Genomic DNA, 15093 nt, shown 5'->3' on the forward strand with positions numbered 1-15093 from the left:
AAGATAAATCTTGTCCCACTGGCAGATTTTTCTACTTATTTCAAGTGAAAATGTACTTGAAACAGGTGAAATTTTTTATTTTTTTTATTTTTTTTTATTTTTATTTTTTTATTTCTATTTTATTTTTATTTTCTATTTTTTTTCTAATCTTTATTGTAAGCGCTTTGAAACTTGTTCTTCAGGTGAAAATGCGCTCTATAAATACAATTTATTATTATAAAATTGTCAAATAAGTTAATTTTCTGGTGATGACTCTAAATGTTGAAATAGCAGTAAAACCACATTCATTGATGAAATGACATAAGGAAAGGGGGATGATTTGGACCGTTTTTATTTCAGGGGGGGATGCCATCCCCCCTCATCCCCCCTCAATATATATAATATATTGAGTTATGCCCGGCTTCCCTGTAACATTAGGATGGTTTGGGGCAAAGATTTGATGGATTTGGGGCACTGGTTTTCTCTGTGGGTGAAGGACTGGATCATATGTGGTCTGGAGCTGAGGTGGTCTGGCAGCCAGCCAGGATCAGAGCGGAGAGCGTGGTCTTAAAGCTGAGTGTATGAATGTTTTCCAGGCAGTTTTAAAATGTAGACATTTTCTGGTTGTTTGAAGATAATTAATAATAATAATAATTAATTTTATTTAGAGGCGCCTTTCAGGTCACCCAAGGTCACCTTACAAGAGATACAAACACACATTTTAAAATACAATTAATATAAAAAAGCAGCAACAAACAGCATAAAAAGTACATAGACCAATGAATCGAACAAACTTGTGTAGTGTAGTGCACAATGTCCAGTTAGAGTGAGTGAGCGAGTTTGAACAAGTGACTTTTATATGCAGGGCAGGGCTGCACATAATTATTTTGGTCTGGTGCTCAGAGGAGCCCCTGGATATGTGACTTGGGGCTCCAAAAACGCGGTGACCCGTCTCGCTGGATCGATAAAAGAGGGATGCAGGAATAAGTTATATAGGCAAAACGATATTTATTCACGTATAAAGATGAATTAACAAATTATGGTGCGTGTTAGTCTGTAGAGTCAGTATAAAAGTTACAGTTTTTATCGACCAGATTGGGATGCTCACGGCATATTTTGCACATAGAAATAAAGGACGCCCCGATTTCAGCAGCGCAGGAGCCAAAAAAAAGCCCTAAAACTTCTAAACTGCATAAAAATGTGTTTATTTTATATGAAAAAATGTGTTCTTTAATAGCATTGAACTTGCATGACTGTACAGACAGCCAACCATATAGCAGCTGAAATAGCCTCCTGTGCTCTGTATGTCCACATCAGCCAAGGTGTAGAATATTGCTTCAGGTGAAGAATATGGTGTAAAAGTTAACTTATTTCAATAATTCAACTAGAATTTGGTGTAAAAGTTCATTTATTTCAATAATTCAACTAGAATATGGTGTAAAAGTTAACTTATTTCAATAATTCAACTAGAATTTGGTGTAAAAGTTAACTTATTTCAATAGTTAACTAGAATATGGTGTAAAAGTTAATTTATTTCAATAATTCAACTAGAATATGGTGTAAAAGTTAATCTATTTCAATAATTTAACTTAAGGTGAAACTAATATATTACCTAGTCTTATTACATGCAAAGCAAGATATATTGAACCTTTATTTGTTATAATTTTGATGATGGAATTGTTTATTGATTTAATAAAATATTCCCTAATTAATTTTTTATTTGGGGTTTTCATAAACTGTGAGCCATAATCAGAGAGCAGCGTCTTGCTGCTGCAGGAAACTGCTGCATGCCGTGACGGACACTGGCTGATTTATGGTTCCGCGTTGCACCAACGCAGAGCTTACGGGGTAGGATACGCGGGAACGCGACGTACGGTACACGTCGCCGCGTAATATCTTGCAGCCACTTCTCGCCGAACACACGTTTTCTGTTTCTATCCACGGGTAGTGGTTCAGTTTGGCGTCTCTTTGTAGTTGGTGGTGGTGGAACGCCAAAATAATAACTTAATGGCGCTTGCTTCTTGGATATTTTGACGAGACGTGTCGGGGTTTGTTCAGTAAAGCTGATCCTTACCTCTCTTCCTGCGCAACCCACCGCCGCCACGATCATGGAGGGGGAGTAAGGACGCGCTGTGATGGGCCAGTACCAACTTTGAGTGGCAGTTCTGGGGAAAAGCTCTCCCAATAGATTTTTTAATATTAGTATTCTGGTCTGGCCACAACCAATAATATGAGCCCCAGCTGTTGGTACGCAAAAGCGCTTCGCAGCACAAGATTGACAGCGCACTGTGGATTTTGACGGCGCATGCGCTCTGGCGGCCCACTTATGTGCAGCCCTGTTTATATGTATATGAGTGTATATATATACTGTATATATGAGTGAATATAACTCAAATGACACAACACGAGACAGGAAAAGATCATTTTGACAATGACAATTTTAATTTATCTCAATCCAAAGCATTAAATAACAGTGCAAAATCACAATAACTTCCATTATTGCAGACGGTAGTTAACTTTCATCCTCCTTCCGCCTTAGACCTTTGTCATCATTGGCCGAGGGACAAACGTGAGCTCGCTCAGCAAACTCTTGATAAACTTAGACGCTCAAAGACACTTAAAAAAAAACTTTGCGCCCGGTAGGAATTTCCACCATTAAAGTGCTCATTTGCTGGCAAAGAAATCACAGTACAAAAAGTGTTCCTTGGTATTGGTAGATCATGAACTTCCTCTTTGACAATGTCGTCAAATCCCTGATAATAAGTGCAGAAACACGATTGCTATTGTGTCAGGACACGTGTTAATGATTCTGAAATGTCAGTACTAGCTAAAGGTCAATGATCTGCTTTTCAAGTTAGATAATCGGGCTCAAAATCCATCTTCATGAGTGTGTAACTGTAACAGCTGAGTGCACGTGACACCGCACACAGGAATCAGCCCGCGATAAACTTCAAAAACAGCATTTATGACAGGCTTCTCATGGCCGCAAAGCCATGATGGCATTAAACCACAACGCACAACAATCTGAGCAAGCTCAAAGAGCAAATCTTTGTGATCCATGTAGAAAATAAGCAGTTACATCGGCATCCAACGTTCCCACGAAACGTGAATAGAGTTCTTGTACTTAGTGGACATATTGTGCCTTTTGTGCGTTTTATGTTGGTTTACAGTGTAATTGCGGTAAATGATGATCTGACTCGAACAAATACGGAAGTATCTGATGTATTAAAGTCCATCTATCTATTATTTACAGCGGCTTGTTCCTGGTCAGTGTCAGAGACCTGCTGGGGCAAAGGGTCCCAGCATTTACGAACAAAAGACAGGGTGCTGTTCATGTATGATCATCATAAGTCGTTAGAAAATTCAATATTTACAAGATTTTGAAGTTGTTCTGGGTGCAGGACTACTTTACAGTTATTATGCATGTGAATGAGAAGGCTGAAAATGAGCAGCAGCACCTACATGAGGAAGATTATTGTAAAAAAAGACAAATACTGGAATATTAATAGTTCATAAAGGCAGCAAAAACAGTTCTAAGAAAATGTTGCATGAAAACAAAAAACGTTGAAGGTTTGACAGCAGCGTTCAGGCATCCGAGGTGGTCCTGACCCGCGGCCTGTTGATCCTCATCTGTGGAGAAGAGAAGAAGAAACCGTCAGAATGACGAACGGCGGAGAGCAAATCTTCACTTGTGCAGGTTGGCACGGACCGGCTGTTGGAAATGGGAGTAACTGGTAGGCTGTGGGAATCCAACGTCGGAGAGCACCATGCCGTTTCTGTACGTGCTGTTTCCAGCTGATTCGTCATCTCTGAAGGTTGGGTTTTCATTGTAGACTAGAAGAAACACAACAAGGGGAGTTTAAGGTGGACTAACAACAGGTTCCATTCTGGACTTAATTTAAAGGGTGTTATTTAGATTTGTTTTTCAGACTAAAATGCCTTTAGCTGACTTTTACTCTGAATTGGTGCTTTACAAGTATATAATTGGACAGAAGTGTGTATGTGCTCGGCCATAGACTTCCTACCTGCATACGGGCTGTCGGATCGAGACCACTGAAAGTCCTCATCGAACCACTGGTTCACCAGCTTCTCTTTTCGGTCTTTCTTTCTGCAGAAACAAACAGCTTTTCTTTCATTTCTGATTTAATCACAAAACATGTTGATTATGTAAACACTGAGAATGTACCAGGACTTTTATTTTGAAATGAATATATGCGCAGACTTTTATTTTGTGATGAATGTGTACACAGACATTTATTTTGAAATGAACGTGGAAGTAGAGAGTGGGGAAAAACCGAGCTTTCCATGCCTGGTCTATAAAGAGAGGTGAGAGCTGAGGGGAACTGGATCCGTGGTCCGTTATAGCAGCTAGTAGAAGATGTTGTTGGTCCACAAGTTCAAATAAACGTCTAGGGAATATACAACTGGTCTCCGTGTTGAGTAACCCCTAAAAGCCCTCTCCAAACCCGCCCTTACAATGATATTGTGCGTTTACATGGAAAGTTTAATTCCTCTTTAATTCAGAATTAAAATTAAATCCGATTTATAATAGTAAATAGAATACAAATTACCATGTAAACACCTAATTCCGAATTAAAATGGCCATTCCGAATTAAACTTAATTCCGAAGTAAGTGGCTGGTTTATTCCGATTTTACATCCGAATAGAATAATTCAGCGATCATGTATACATTAATTCCGCTTTAAATTAATTCCGGTCTTTCTGCGCTGCTCGTTCCCTCGCCCGTCTGTCGCCATGAGACTTACTGTATATTCCACGCTGGGCTTGTTTTCAAAACAAAGTTTCAAGATGGCAGCACAGAGTAAACGGTGGTCAAGAGCAGAGACCATTTATTTAATAAATAGCTTGGAGGACCTGGAAATAATTAAAAGAACAGATGGCAGGAAACATAAAAATTGTGAGCTTTTCAAAGTTGTAGCGGCTACGTTTGTTTTTCTTTCGGTAGACAGAATTTCCGTTCCGTCCCACTATCCAATCAGAACCTTCCCAACCCCCAGACCTTAAGAGGAATTGGATAAAGCGGATCAAACGTGTTTTCCATGTAAACCTCAATTCGGAATTACTATTTGCATGTAAACTCGAAGGATAATAGTTTAATTCGGAATTATTTAATTCGGAATAATTAATTCCGAATGAAAAAACATCATGTAACCATAGCCACTAACACCATCCTCCAAGTTGTTAAAACTACACTGGTGTGGATTTGGCTGGATGATTTAATCTCTTGAGAGTGAACTGACTTTTCTCTGCCGTACCTGTATAAACAACTTTTCAGAATGAAAATCCATTTTTCGTGTTGTGATTTCTGTTTCCCAGAGAGCCGTGATCCCTCTGAACTCTTAATGCGCATGCGTTACATGCAACACCGCATTTTTTTCATGAAAAAAACAAAGTCAGAGTAGAGCTTACTGTGATTGTTCGCGTCTGTTGACCAGCGTGTATGCAGTCAGGGATCCCACGGTCACCAAGAGCAGACCCAAGGTCACGCTCAGACCTGCGTACAGACCCATCTTATGTATTGGCAGACTGCAGTCATCGCCACTGTACCAAAACGAGTCCTCATCGTGACACCTGAAGAAAGAGCAAAGTTAATCAACAGGGATTTCCATGACACCAATGCAAAATACCCAGCGGTGGTATGGATTTAAATATTACTATTAAGCCTGAAAAAGTTCTGGTAGGTGTTGGGAACCTTTCCTGGGAACTAACTGAAACATGGGAATAAGTGAATTTGACGTTTTAATGTTTTATTTGATTTTCAAATGTATTAAACTCGCTATCGAAGTCGACTCACTTGCACATAGGTCCAAACCCCCTGAGAAATTGGCACCTGCCATTGTTCAGGCACATTTTCGGGCTAGGGTGTATCTCAGGGTAATCGCAAACAGTCGAGCACACGTATTTGCCAGGGACCTTTAGAAGTTGGTAGAACTTCTCCACACACGCTTCTGGAGACACAGAAATAGAGACGTCAGCTGAAACTGTGATCAGAACAAGTCAAGGATTCTTCTGCCAGATAACCGGCTGCTCCGTGTAAACCCGACGAACGATTACATCATCCAACCGGACCATGAAAACAGGGAAAAGCCATGTAAACTCACCGGTGATATTATCAAAACCAGCATAATTTTGAATGATTTCAGACTCAGACAATGAGTTGTAATATGAATGTGTTTTCTCTTTACACTCCACTGACACAGGTTCTTCACATGGGGATTATAGGAAGGTACTGAAGCCTACACAACACCAGTATTACCATAAACCTACATTTAGTACACACAGTGCAGAAAAACTTACCTGAAGTTAATTCTGTGCCCTCCACTACGTTTTTTGTGACATTATATGGACATCCCGTCAATTCTATAGACAAAAGGAAATTTTTTGTTATTTAATGTCAATGAAAAAAAAGGCTTTTGGACAAAGAAAAATACGAATGACATATTTATAACCTAAAGGTTTAATTTTTGCAACCAAAACATTTATAGTTTGAAGCCAGTGTGGCTATGATCTCATAGTTTGGTTCAAAGCTCACCTGTCCTAGCTTTTGTGCAGTTTTTGATGGCCTCTGTGAGTTCTTCCAAGCGATCTTTATACAGATCATCAGAATTGTTGTTTGGGATTTCCAAAATCACATCGTGTGAGACTCTGACACTGTGACACAAAGAGTTTTAATCATTTCAGATGAATTATTGTGAACTGATGTGTTAAATGAAAATGTCAGGACATCATCTCTCACTTACCCTCCTGCCCTTTGTGTGAGGCGGCTAGCCAAAGCTTCAACTGATAACCTCATCTGAAATGAAGACAGAACACTTAATGACCAGCAATAATATTAGATCTTTGATTTGATATCCTGTTTAAAGAGTCACCGTACCTCTTCCTCAGAGTGATCTAATCGTTTGACCTCAGAGTCACCACAGCTGAAAGATACAATAAAAACAGTTAAAAGGCAGAGGCACTTCAAGTTATTACATAGTTAAAACATCTTGCACAAACCACACCATGTGATCTACTGGAACCGGCATCTCTGTGTTTATGTTATACAAGAGATCAATATAAGGTATTTTACCTTACACTCGTCACTACAACGTCTTTGAAGTGTTCTACTAACTTCCTGTAATACGCCTCCATCTGAAACAGAAGCACAAGGACAATTCATTTCTGAGACTGCTGATGTGATTTCCTAATTAACGTTACCACAAGCTTATTAACCCTTTCCTGCTTTAGTATGGGCATCTTTCTAAGATAACTATTCTCAACTATGCGTTGAAAAGTTCAGATGAAGTTATTAGTACTTTTCGGAATTTGATAGGGACCATGACCACCATGCAGTTGGTAACCTGAAGGAGGTACTTTGGGAGGATGGGGCACTGGGCCTTTTGCCACATTTCTCATGGGTTTTGGACTCTTCCAGGGCTACTGTTTGACACCAGTTCTAACATTTATGGAAAGAATTTGGTGTGGTGACGGGAAGGAGCGTTTACAGTTTGGATGGCAAAGGAAAGCCTCTTTGCTTTTTGGCAGATTATGTGGCTCTCTTGGCTTCTTTGGGCTAAGACCTACAGCAGATACTGAAGTGATTTGCAGCTGGGATAAAAATCGGCACCTTTAAGTCTGAGGCTATGGTCCTCATCTTTGAAAACCGAGGACTGACTTCTCAAGGTTGATGCCTCAGGTGGAGGAGTTTAGGTATCATCTAGGACTGGAAAGTCGTAGGAGTGAGGGGAATACTGCGCTGTAGCTCCTTTGGGGGAATATCAAGGCATTCCCAAGTCGGACAAGCAATAAAATATCTGCACCATCTCCTGGGACAACCATGGGGCCTCCACCTGGGTGGACATGTCCAATATCCCTCCCTAAGAAAGTGTCTAAGGAGCATCCTTAGACACAATGTGTTTTATTATTGTTTTTATTTTTTTAAAGTGTCTTGCATACCTGTTCCTTTTTCATTTTGTTGTTGTTTTTGCCCCCAGCTGCCCAAATCACCTGAACTGACTTGTTGATGTGGAGGAACAACAACCCTACTCAGTCTCTCCTAGGTCATTGAACTTCTCCCGTCAAATCGTGTCTAGCCATTCTTTGTGCAGGAAACTCACTTGAGCTGCTTCATTCCACAGTCTTATTCTATCAGTCACTACCAACAGTTAAATTTACAGAACGTAAATCAGCAGGTGAACTGAGAATGTTACCTTTTGGCTCAATGTATTCTTCACCACAGACTAGTAAAGACTTTGCATACATGCAGATGCTACCCCAATTCTTCCGTCACTCTCATGCTCCATAAATGAATAAATAAAATGCTCCAAAAATATTTGCTGTCTTATTATTAATTATTATTATGTATTTCAGAAATGCTGTGTGGATGTGCATCTTTTTCTTTTTTTTTTTTACCTTTGTTTTGAAGTCTTGGACAAAATCTTTGTATTCACTTGATTCGTTGCTACAGTTTTCAATCACTGCATCAACTGTCACGTTAACTATCACCGACCGATTAAAGTTTTCTGTAGAGAAAATGAAATGCATTGGACAGCAGATTTAGCAACTTTCAGTAAGAGTTTTAGTAAGAATTTAGTACAACAGCATTTAGTAAATGTGTTAAAGAATATGTGTGAGACAGCAGTACCTGGCTCGATTGAGTCAATAAACTTGCATGTTTCTCCAGTGTATCCAGATGTACATATACACTTGCATCCAGTGAAAGTACCACCATTTTCACAGTCCAAAGGCTTACATGTTATTGCCACTAATGTTGTTCCTGCGGGGTCAGATGTTGAAGTGGTCTCAGCTATTTGTGTTGTGACTGGGACAGATGAAGCTGTTGATTTAGATGGTGTGGTTGCATCAGGAGATGCAGATGTTCCTGTCCCGGTTGGATTGGTTATTTCAGCCACTGATGTTGTTTCTGCGGGGTCAGACGTTGAATCCCCAGGACTTGTACTAGGTTCCAGGGTAGTAGCACTGTCCTTAGTTGTCCCTGACACTGGTGTTATGGATTCAGATGTTGAAGTGGTCTCGGCTATTTGTGTTGTGACTGGAACAGATGAAGCTGTTGATTCAGATGGTGTGGTTGCATCAGGAGATGCAGATGTTCCTGTCCCGGTTGGATTGGTTATTTCAGCCACTGATGTTGTTTCTGCGGGGTCAGACGTTGAATCCCCAGGACTTGTACTAGGTTCCAGGGTAGTAGCACTGTCCTTAGTTGTCCCTGACACTGGTGTTATGGATTCAGATGTTGAAGTGGTCTCGGCTATTTGTGTTGTGACTGGGACAGATGAAACTGTTGATTCAGATGGTGTGGTTGCATCAGAACTTGCAGATGTTCCTGTCCCGGTTGGATTGGTTATTTCAGCCACTGATGTTGTTCCTGCGGGGTCAGACGTTGAATTCCCAGGACTTGTACTAGGTTCCAGGGTAGTAGCACTGTCCTTAGTTGTCCCTGACACTGGTGTTATGGAATCAGATGTTGAAGTGGTCTCGGCTATTTGTGTTGTGACTGGGACAGATGAAGCTGTTGATTTAGATGGTGTGGTTGCATCAGAAGATGCAGATGTTCCTGTCCCGGTTGGATTGGTTATTTCAGCCACTGATGTTGTTTCTGCGGGGTCAAACGTTGAATCCCCAGGACTTGTGCTAGGTTCCAGTGTAGAAGCACTGTCCTTAGTTGTCCCTGACACTGGTGTTATGGATTCAGATGTTAAAGTGGTCTTGGCTATTTGTGTTGTGACTGGGACAGGTGAAGCTGTTGATTCAGATGACGTGGTTGCATCAGAAGGTGCCGATGTTCCTGTCCCGGTTGGATTGGTTATTTCAGCCACTGATGTTGTTCCTGCGGGGTCAGACGTTGAATTCCCAGGACTTGTACTAGGTTCCAGGGTAGTAGCACTGTCCTTAGTTGTCCCTGACACTGGTGTTATGGAATCAGATGTTGAAGTGGTCTCGGCTATTTGTGTTGTGACTGGGACAGGTGAAGCTGTTGATTCAGATGACGTGGTTGCATCAGAAGGTGCAGATGTTCCTGTCCCGGTTGGATTGGTTATTTCAGCCACTGATGTTGTTCCTGCGGGGTCAGACGTTGAATTCCCAGGACTTGTACTAGGTTCCAGGGTAGTAGCACTGTCCTTAGTTGTCCCTGACACTGGTGTTATGGAATCAGATGTTGAAGTGGTCTCGGCTATTTGTGTTGTGACTGGGACAGGTGAAGCTGTTGATTCAGATGACGTGGTTGCATCAGAAGGTGCAGATGTTCTTGTCCCGGTTGGATTGGTTATTTCAGCCACTGATGTTGTTCCTGCGGGGTCAGACGTTGAATTCCCAGGACTTGTACTAGGTTCCAGGGTAGTAGCACTGTCCTTAGTTGTCCCTGACACTGGTGTTATGGAATCAGATGTTGAAGTGGTCTCGGCTATTTGTGTTGTGACTGGGACAGATGAAGCTGTTGATTTAGATGGTGTGGTTGCATCAGAAGATGCAGATGTTCCTGTCCCAGTTGGATTGGTTATTTCAGCCACTGATGTTGTTTCTGCGGGGTCAAACGTTGAATCCCCAGGACTTGTGCTAGGTTCCAGTGTAGAAGCACTGTCCTTAGTTGTCCCTGACACTGGTGTTATGGATTCAGATGTTAAAGTGGTCTTGGCTATTTGTGTTGTGACTGGGACAGGTGAAGCTGTTGATTCAGATAACGTGGTTGCATCAGAAGGTGCAGATGTTCCTGTCCCGGTTGGATTGGTTATTTCAGCCACTGATGTTGTTCCTGCGGGGTCAGACGTTGAATTCCCAGGACTTGTACTAGGTTCCAGGGTAGTAGCACTGTCCTTAGTTGTCCCTGACACTGGTGTTATGGAATCAGATGTTGAAGTGGTCTCGGCTATTTGTGTTGTGACTGGGACAGATGAAGCTGTTGATTTAGATGGTGTGGTTGCATCAGAAGATGCAGATGTTCCTGTCCCGGTTGGATTGGTTATTTCAGCCACTGATGTTGTTCCTGCGGGGTCAGACGTTGAATTCCCAGGACTTGTACTAGGTTCCAGGGTAGTAGCACTGTCCTTAGTTGTCCCTGACACTGGTGTTATGGAATCAGATGTTGAAGTGGTCTCGGCTATTTGTGTTGTGACTGGGACAGGTGAAGCTGTTGATTCAGATGACGTGGTTGCATCAGAAGGTGCAGATGTTCCTGTCCCGGTTGGATTGGTTATTTCAGCCACTGATGTTGTTCCTGCGGGGTCAGACGTTGAATTCCCAGGACTTGTACTAGGTTCCAGGGTAGTAGCACTGTCCTTAGTTGTCCCTGACACTGGTGTTATGGAATCAGATGTTGAAGTGGTCTCGGCTATTTGTGTTGTGACTGGGACAGGTGAAGCTGTTGATTCAGATGACGTGGTTGCATCAGAAGGTGCAGATGTTCTTGTCCCGGTTGGATTGGTTATTTCAGCCACTGATGTTGTTCCTGCGGGGTCAGACGTTGAATTCCCAGGACTTGTACTAGGTTCCAGGGTAGTAGCACTGTCCTTAGTTGTCCCTGACACTGGTGTTATGGAATCAGATGTTGAAGTGGTCTCGGCTATTTGTGTTGTGACTGGGACAGATGAAGCTGTTGATTTAGATGGTGTGGTTGCATCAGAAGATGCAGATGTTCCTGTCCCGGTTGGATTGGTTATTTCAGCCACTGATGTTGTTTCTGCGGGGTCAAACGTTGAATCCCCAGGACTTGTGCTAGGTTCCAGTGTAGAAGCACTGTCCTTAGTTGTCCCTGACACTGGTGTTATGGATTCAGATGTTAAAGTGGTCTTGGCTATTTGTGTTGTGACTGGGACAGGTGAAGCTGTTGATTCAGATGACGTGGTTGCATCAGAAGGTGCCGATGTTCCTGTCCCGGTTGGATTGGTTATTTCAGCCACTGATGTTGTTCCTGCGGGGTCAGACGTTGAATTCCCAGGACTTGTACTAGGTTCCAGGGTAGTAGCACTGTCCTTAGTTGTCCCTGACACTGGTGTTATGGAATCAGATGTTGAAGTGGTCTCGGCTATTTGTGTTGTGACTGGGACAGGTGAAGCTGTTGATTCAGATGACGTGGTTGCATCAGAAGGTGCAGATGTTCCTGTCCCGGTTGGATTGGTTATTTCAGCCACTGATGTTGTTCCTGCGGGGTCAGACGTTGAATTCCCAGGACTTGTACTAGGTTCCAGGGTATTAGCACTGTCCTTAGTTGTCCCTGACACTGGTGTTATGGAATCAGATGTTGAAGTGGTCTCGGCTATTTGTGTTGTGACTGGGACAGGTGAAGCTGTTGATTCAGATGACGTGGTTGCATCAGAAGGTGCAGATGTTCTTGTCCCGGTTGGATTGGTTATTTCAGCCACTGATGTTGTTCCTGCGGGGTCAGACGTTGAATTCCCAGGACTTGTACTAGGTTCCAGGGTAGTAGCACTGTCCTTAGTTGTCCCTGACACTGGTGTTATGGAATCAGATGTTGAAGTGGTCTCGGCTATTTGTGTTGTGACTGGGACAGATGAAGCTGTTGATTTAGATGGTGTGGTTGCATCAGAAGATGCAGATGTTCCTGTCCCGGTTGGATTGGTTATTTCAGCCACTGATGTTGTTTCTGCGGGGTCAAACGTTGAATCCCCAGGACTTGTGCTAGGTTCCAGTGTAGAAGCACTGTCCTTAGTTGTCCCTGACACTGGTGTTATGGATTCAGATGTTAAAGTGGTCTTGGCTATTTGTGTTGTGACTGGGACAGGTGAAGCTGTTGATTCAGATAACGTGGTTGCATCAGAAGGTGCAGATGTTCCTGTCCCGGTTGGATTGGTTATTTCAGCCACTGATGTTGTTCCTGCGGGGTCAGACGTTGAATTCCCAGGACTTGTACTAGGTTCCAGGGTAGTAGCACTGTCCTTAGTTGTCCCTGACACTGGTGTTATGGAATCAGATGTTGAAGTGGTCTCGGCTATTTGTGTTGTGACTGGGACAGATGAAGCTGTTGATTTAGATGGTGTGGTTGCATCAGAAGATGCAGATGTTCCTGTCCCGGTTGGATTGGTTATTTCAGCCACTGATGTTGTTCCTGCGGGGTCAGACGTTGAATTCCCAGGACTTGTACTAGGTTCCAGGGTAGTAGCACTGTCCTTAGTTGTCCCTGACACTGGTGTTATGGAATCAGATGTTGAAGTGGTCTCGGCTATTTGTGTTGTGACTGGGACAGGTGAAGCTGTTGATTCAGATGACGTGGTTGCATCAGAAGGTGCAGATGTTCCTGTCCCGGTTGGATTGGTTATTTCAGCCACTGATGTTGTTCCTGCGGGGTCAGACGTTGAATTCCCAGGACTTGTACTAGGTTCCAGGGTAGTAGCACTGTCCTTAGTTGTCCCTGACACTGGTGTTATGGAATCAGATGTTGAAGTGGTCTCGGCTATTTGTGTTGTGACTGGGACAGATGAAGCTGTTGATTTAGATGGTGTGGTTGCATCAGAAGATGCAGATGTTCCTGTCCCGGTTGGATTGGTTATTTCAGCCACTGATGTTGTTTCTGCGGGGTCAAACGTTGAATCCCCAGGACTTGTGCTAGGTTCCAGTGTAGAAGCACTGTCCTTAGTTGTCCCTGACACTGGTGTTATGGATTCAGATGTTAAAGTGGTCTTGGCTATTTGTGTTGTGACTGGGACAGGTGAAGCTGTTGATTCAGATGACGTGGTTGCATCAGAAGGTGCCGATGTTCCTGTCCCGGTTGGATTGGTTATTTCAGCCACTGATGTTGTTCCTGCGGGGTCAGACGTTGAATTCCCAGGACTTGTACTAGGTTCCAGGGTAGTAGCACTGTCCTTAGTTGTCCCTGACACTGGTGTTATGGAATCAGATGTTGAAGTGGTCTCGGCTATTTGTGTTGTGACTGGGACAGGTGAAGCTGTTGATTCAGATGACGTGGTTGCATCAGAAGGTGCAGATGTTCCTGTCCCGGTTGGATTGGTTATTTCAGCCACTGATGTTGTTCCTGCGGGGTCAGACGTTGAATTCCCAGGACTTGTACTAGGTTCCAGGGTAGTAGCACTGTCCTTAGTTGTCCCTGACACTGGTGTTATGGAATCAGATGTTAAAGTGGTCTCGGCTATTTGTGTTGTGACTGGGACAGATGAAGCTGTTGATTTAGATGGTGTGGTTGCATCAGAAGATGCAGATGTTCCTGTCCCGGTTGGATTGGTTATTTCAGCCACTGATGTTGTTCCTGCGGGGTCAGACGTTGAATTCCCAGGACTTGTACTAGGTTCCAGGGTAGTAGCACTGTCCTTAGTTGTCCCTGACACTGGTGTTATGGAATCAGATGTTGAAGTGGTCTCGGCTATTTGTGTTGTGACTGGGACAGGTGAAGCTGTTGATTCAGATGACGTGGTTGCATCAGAAGGTGCAGATGTTCCTGTCCCGGTTGGATTGGTTATTTCAGCCACTGATGTTGTTCCTGCGGGGTCAGACGTTGAATTCCCAGGACTTGTACTAGGTTCCAGGGTAGTAGCACTGTCCTTAGTTGTCCCTGACACTGGTGTTATGGAATCAGATGTTGAAGTGGTCTCGGCTATTTGTGTTGTGACTGGGACAGGTGAAGCTGTTGATTCAGATGACGTGGTTGCATCAGAAGGTGCAGATGTTCTTGTCCCGGTTGGATTGGTTATTTCAGCCACTGATGTTGTTCCTGCGGGGTCAGACGTTGAATTCCCAGGACTTGTACTAGGTTCCAGGGTAGTAGCACTGTCCTTAGTTGTCCCTGACACTGGTGTTATGGAATCAGATGTTGAAGTGGTCTCGGCTATTTGTGTTGTGACTGGGACAGATGAAGCTGTTGATTTAGATGGTGTGGTTGCATCAGAAGATGCAGATGTTCCTGTCCCGGTTGGATTGGTTATTTCAGCCACTGATGTTGTTTCTGCGGGGTCAAACGTTGAATCCCCAGGACTTGTGCTAGGTTCCAGTGTAGAAGCACTGTCCTTAGTTGTCCCTGACACTGGTGTTATGGATTCAGATGTTAAAGTGGTCTTGGCTATTTGTGTTGTGACTGGGACAGGTGAAGCTGTTGATTCAGATGACGTGGTTGCATCAGAAGGTGCCGAT

At 43.1% G+C, this 15093-nt stretch overlaps 1 protein-coding gene across 1 annotated transcript; it reads right to left on the bottom strand.

The window, feature by feature from the left end:
* Positions 1-2399: 2399 nt before the first annotated feature.
* Positions 2400-9340, bottom strand: LOC133420187 (mucin-3A-like). Its single transcript, XM_061709787.1, has 12 exons — positions 8624-9340; positions 8392-8501; positions 7070-7131; positions 6875-6920; positions 6741-6793; positions 6533-6651; positions 6298-6360; positions 5795-5948; positions 5410-5571; positions 4005-4087; positions 3689-3813; positions 2400-3609 (listed from the first exon to the last, which is right to left on the bottom strand). The coding sequence occupies exons 3-12, from the start codon at positions 7129-7131 to the stop codon at positions 3565-3567; spliced, it is 912 nt and encodes a 303-aa protein (XP_061565771.1). The 5' UTR covers positions 8392-8501; positions 8624-9340; the 3' UTR covers positions 2400-3564.
* Positions 9341-15093: the final 5753 nt, after the last annotated feature.

This window comes from Cololabis saira, chromosome 20 (genome assembly GCF_033807715.1).
Source record: "Cololabis saira isolate AMF1-May2022 chromosome 20, fColSai1.1, whole genome shotgun sequence".
Taxonomy (NCBI): domain Eukaryota; kingdom Metazoa; phylum Chordata; class Actinopteri; order Beloniformes; family Belonidae; genus Cololabis; species Cololabis saira.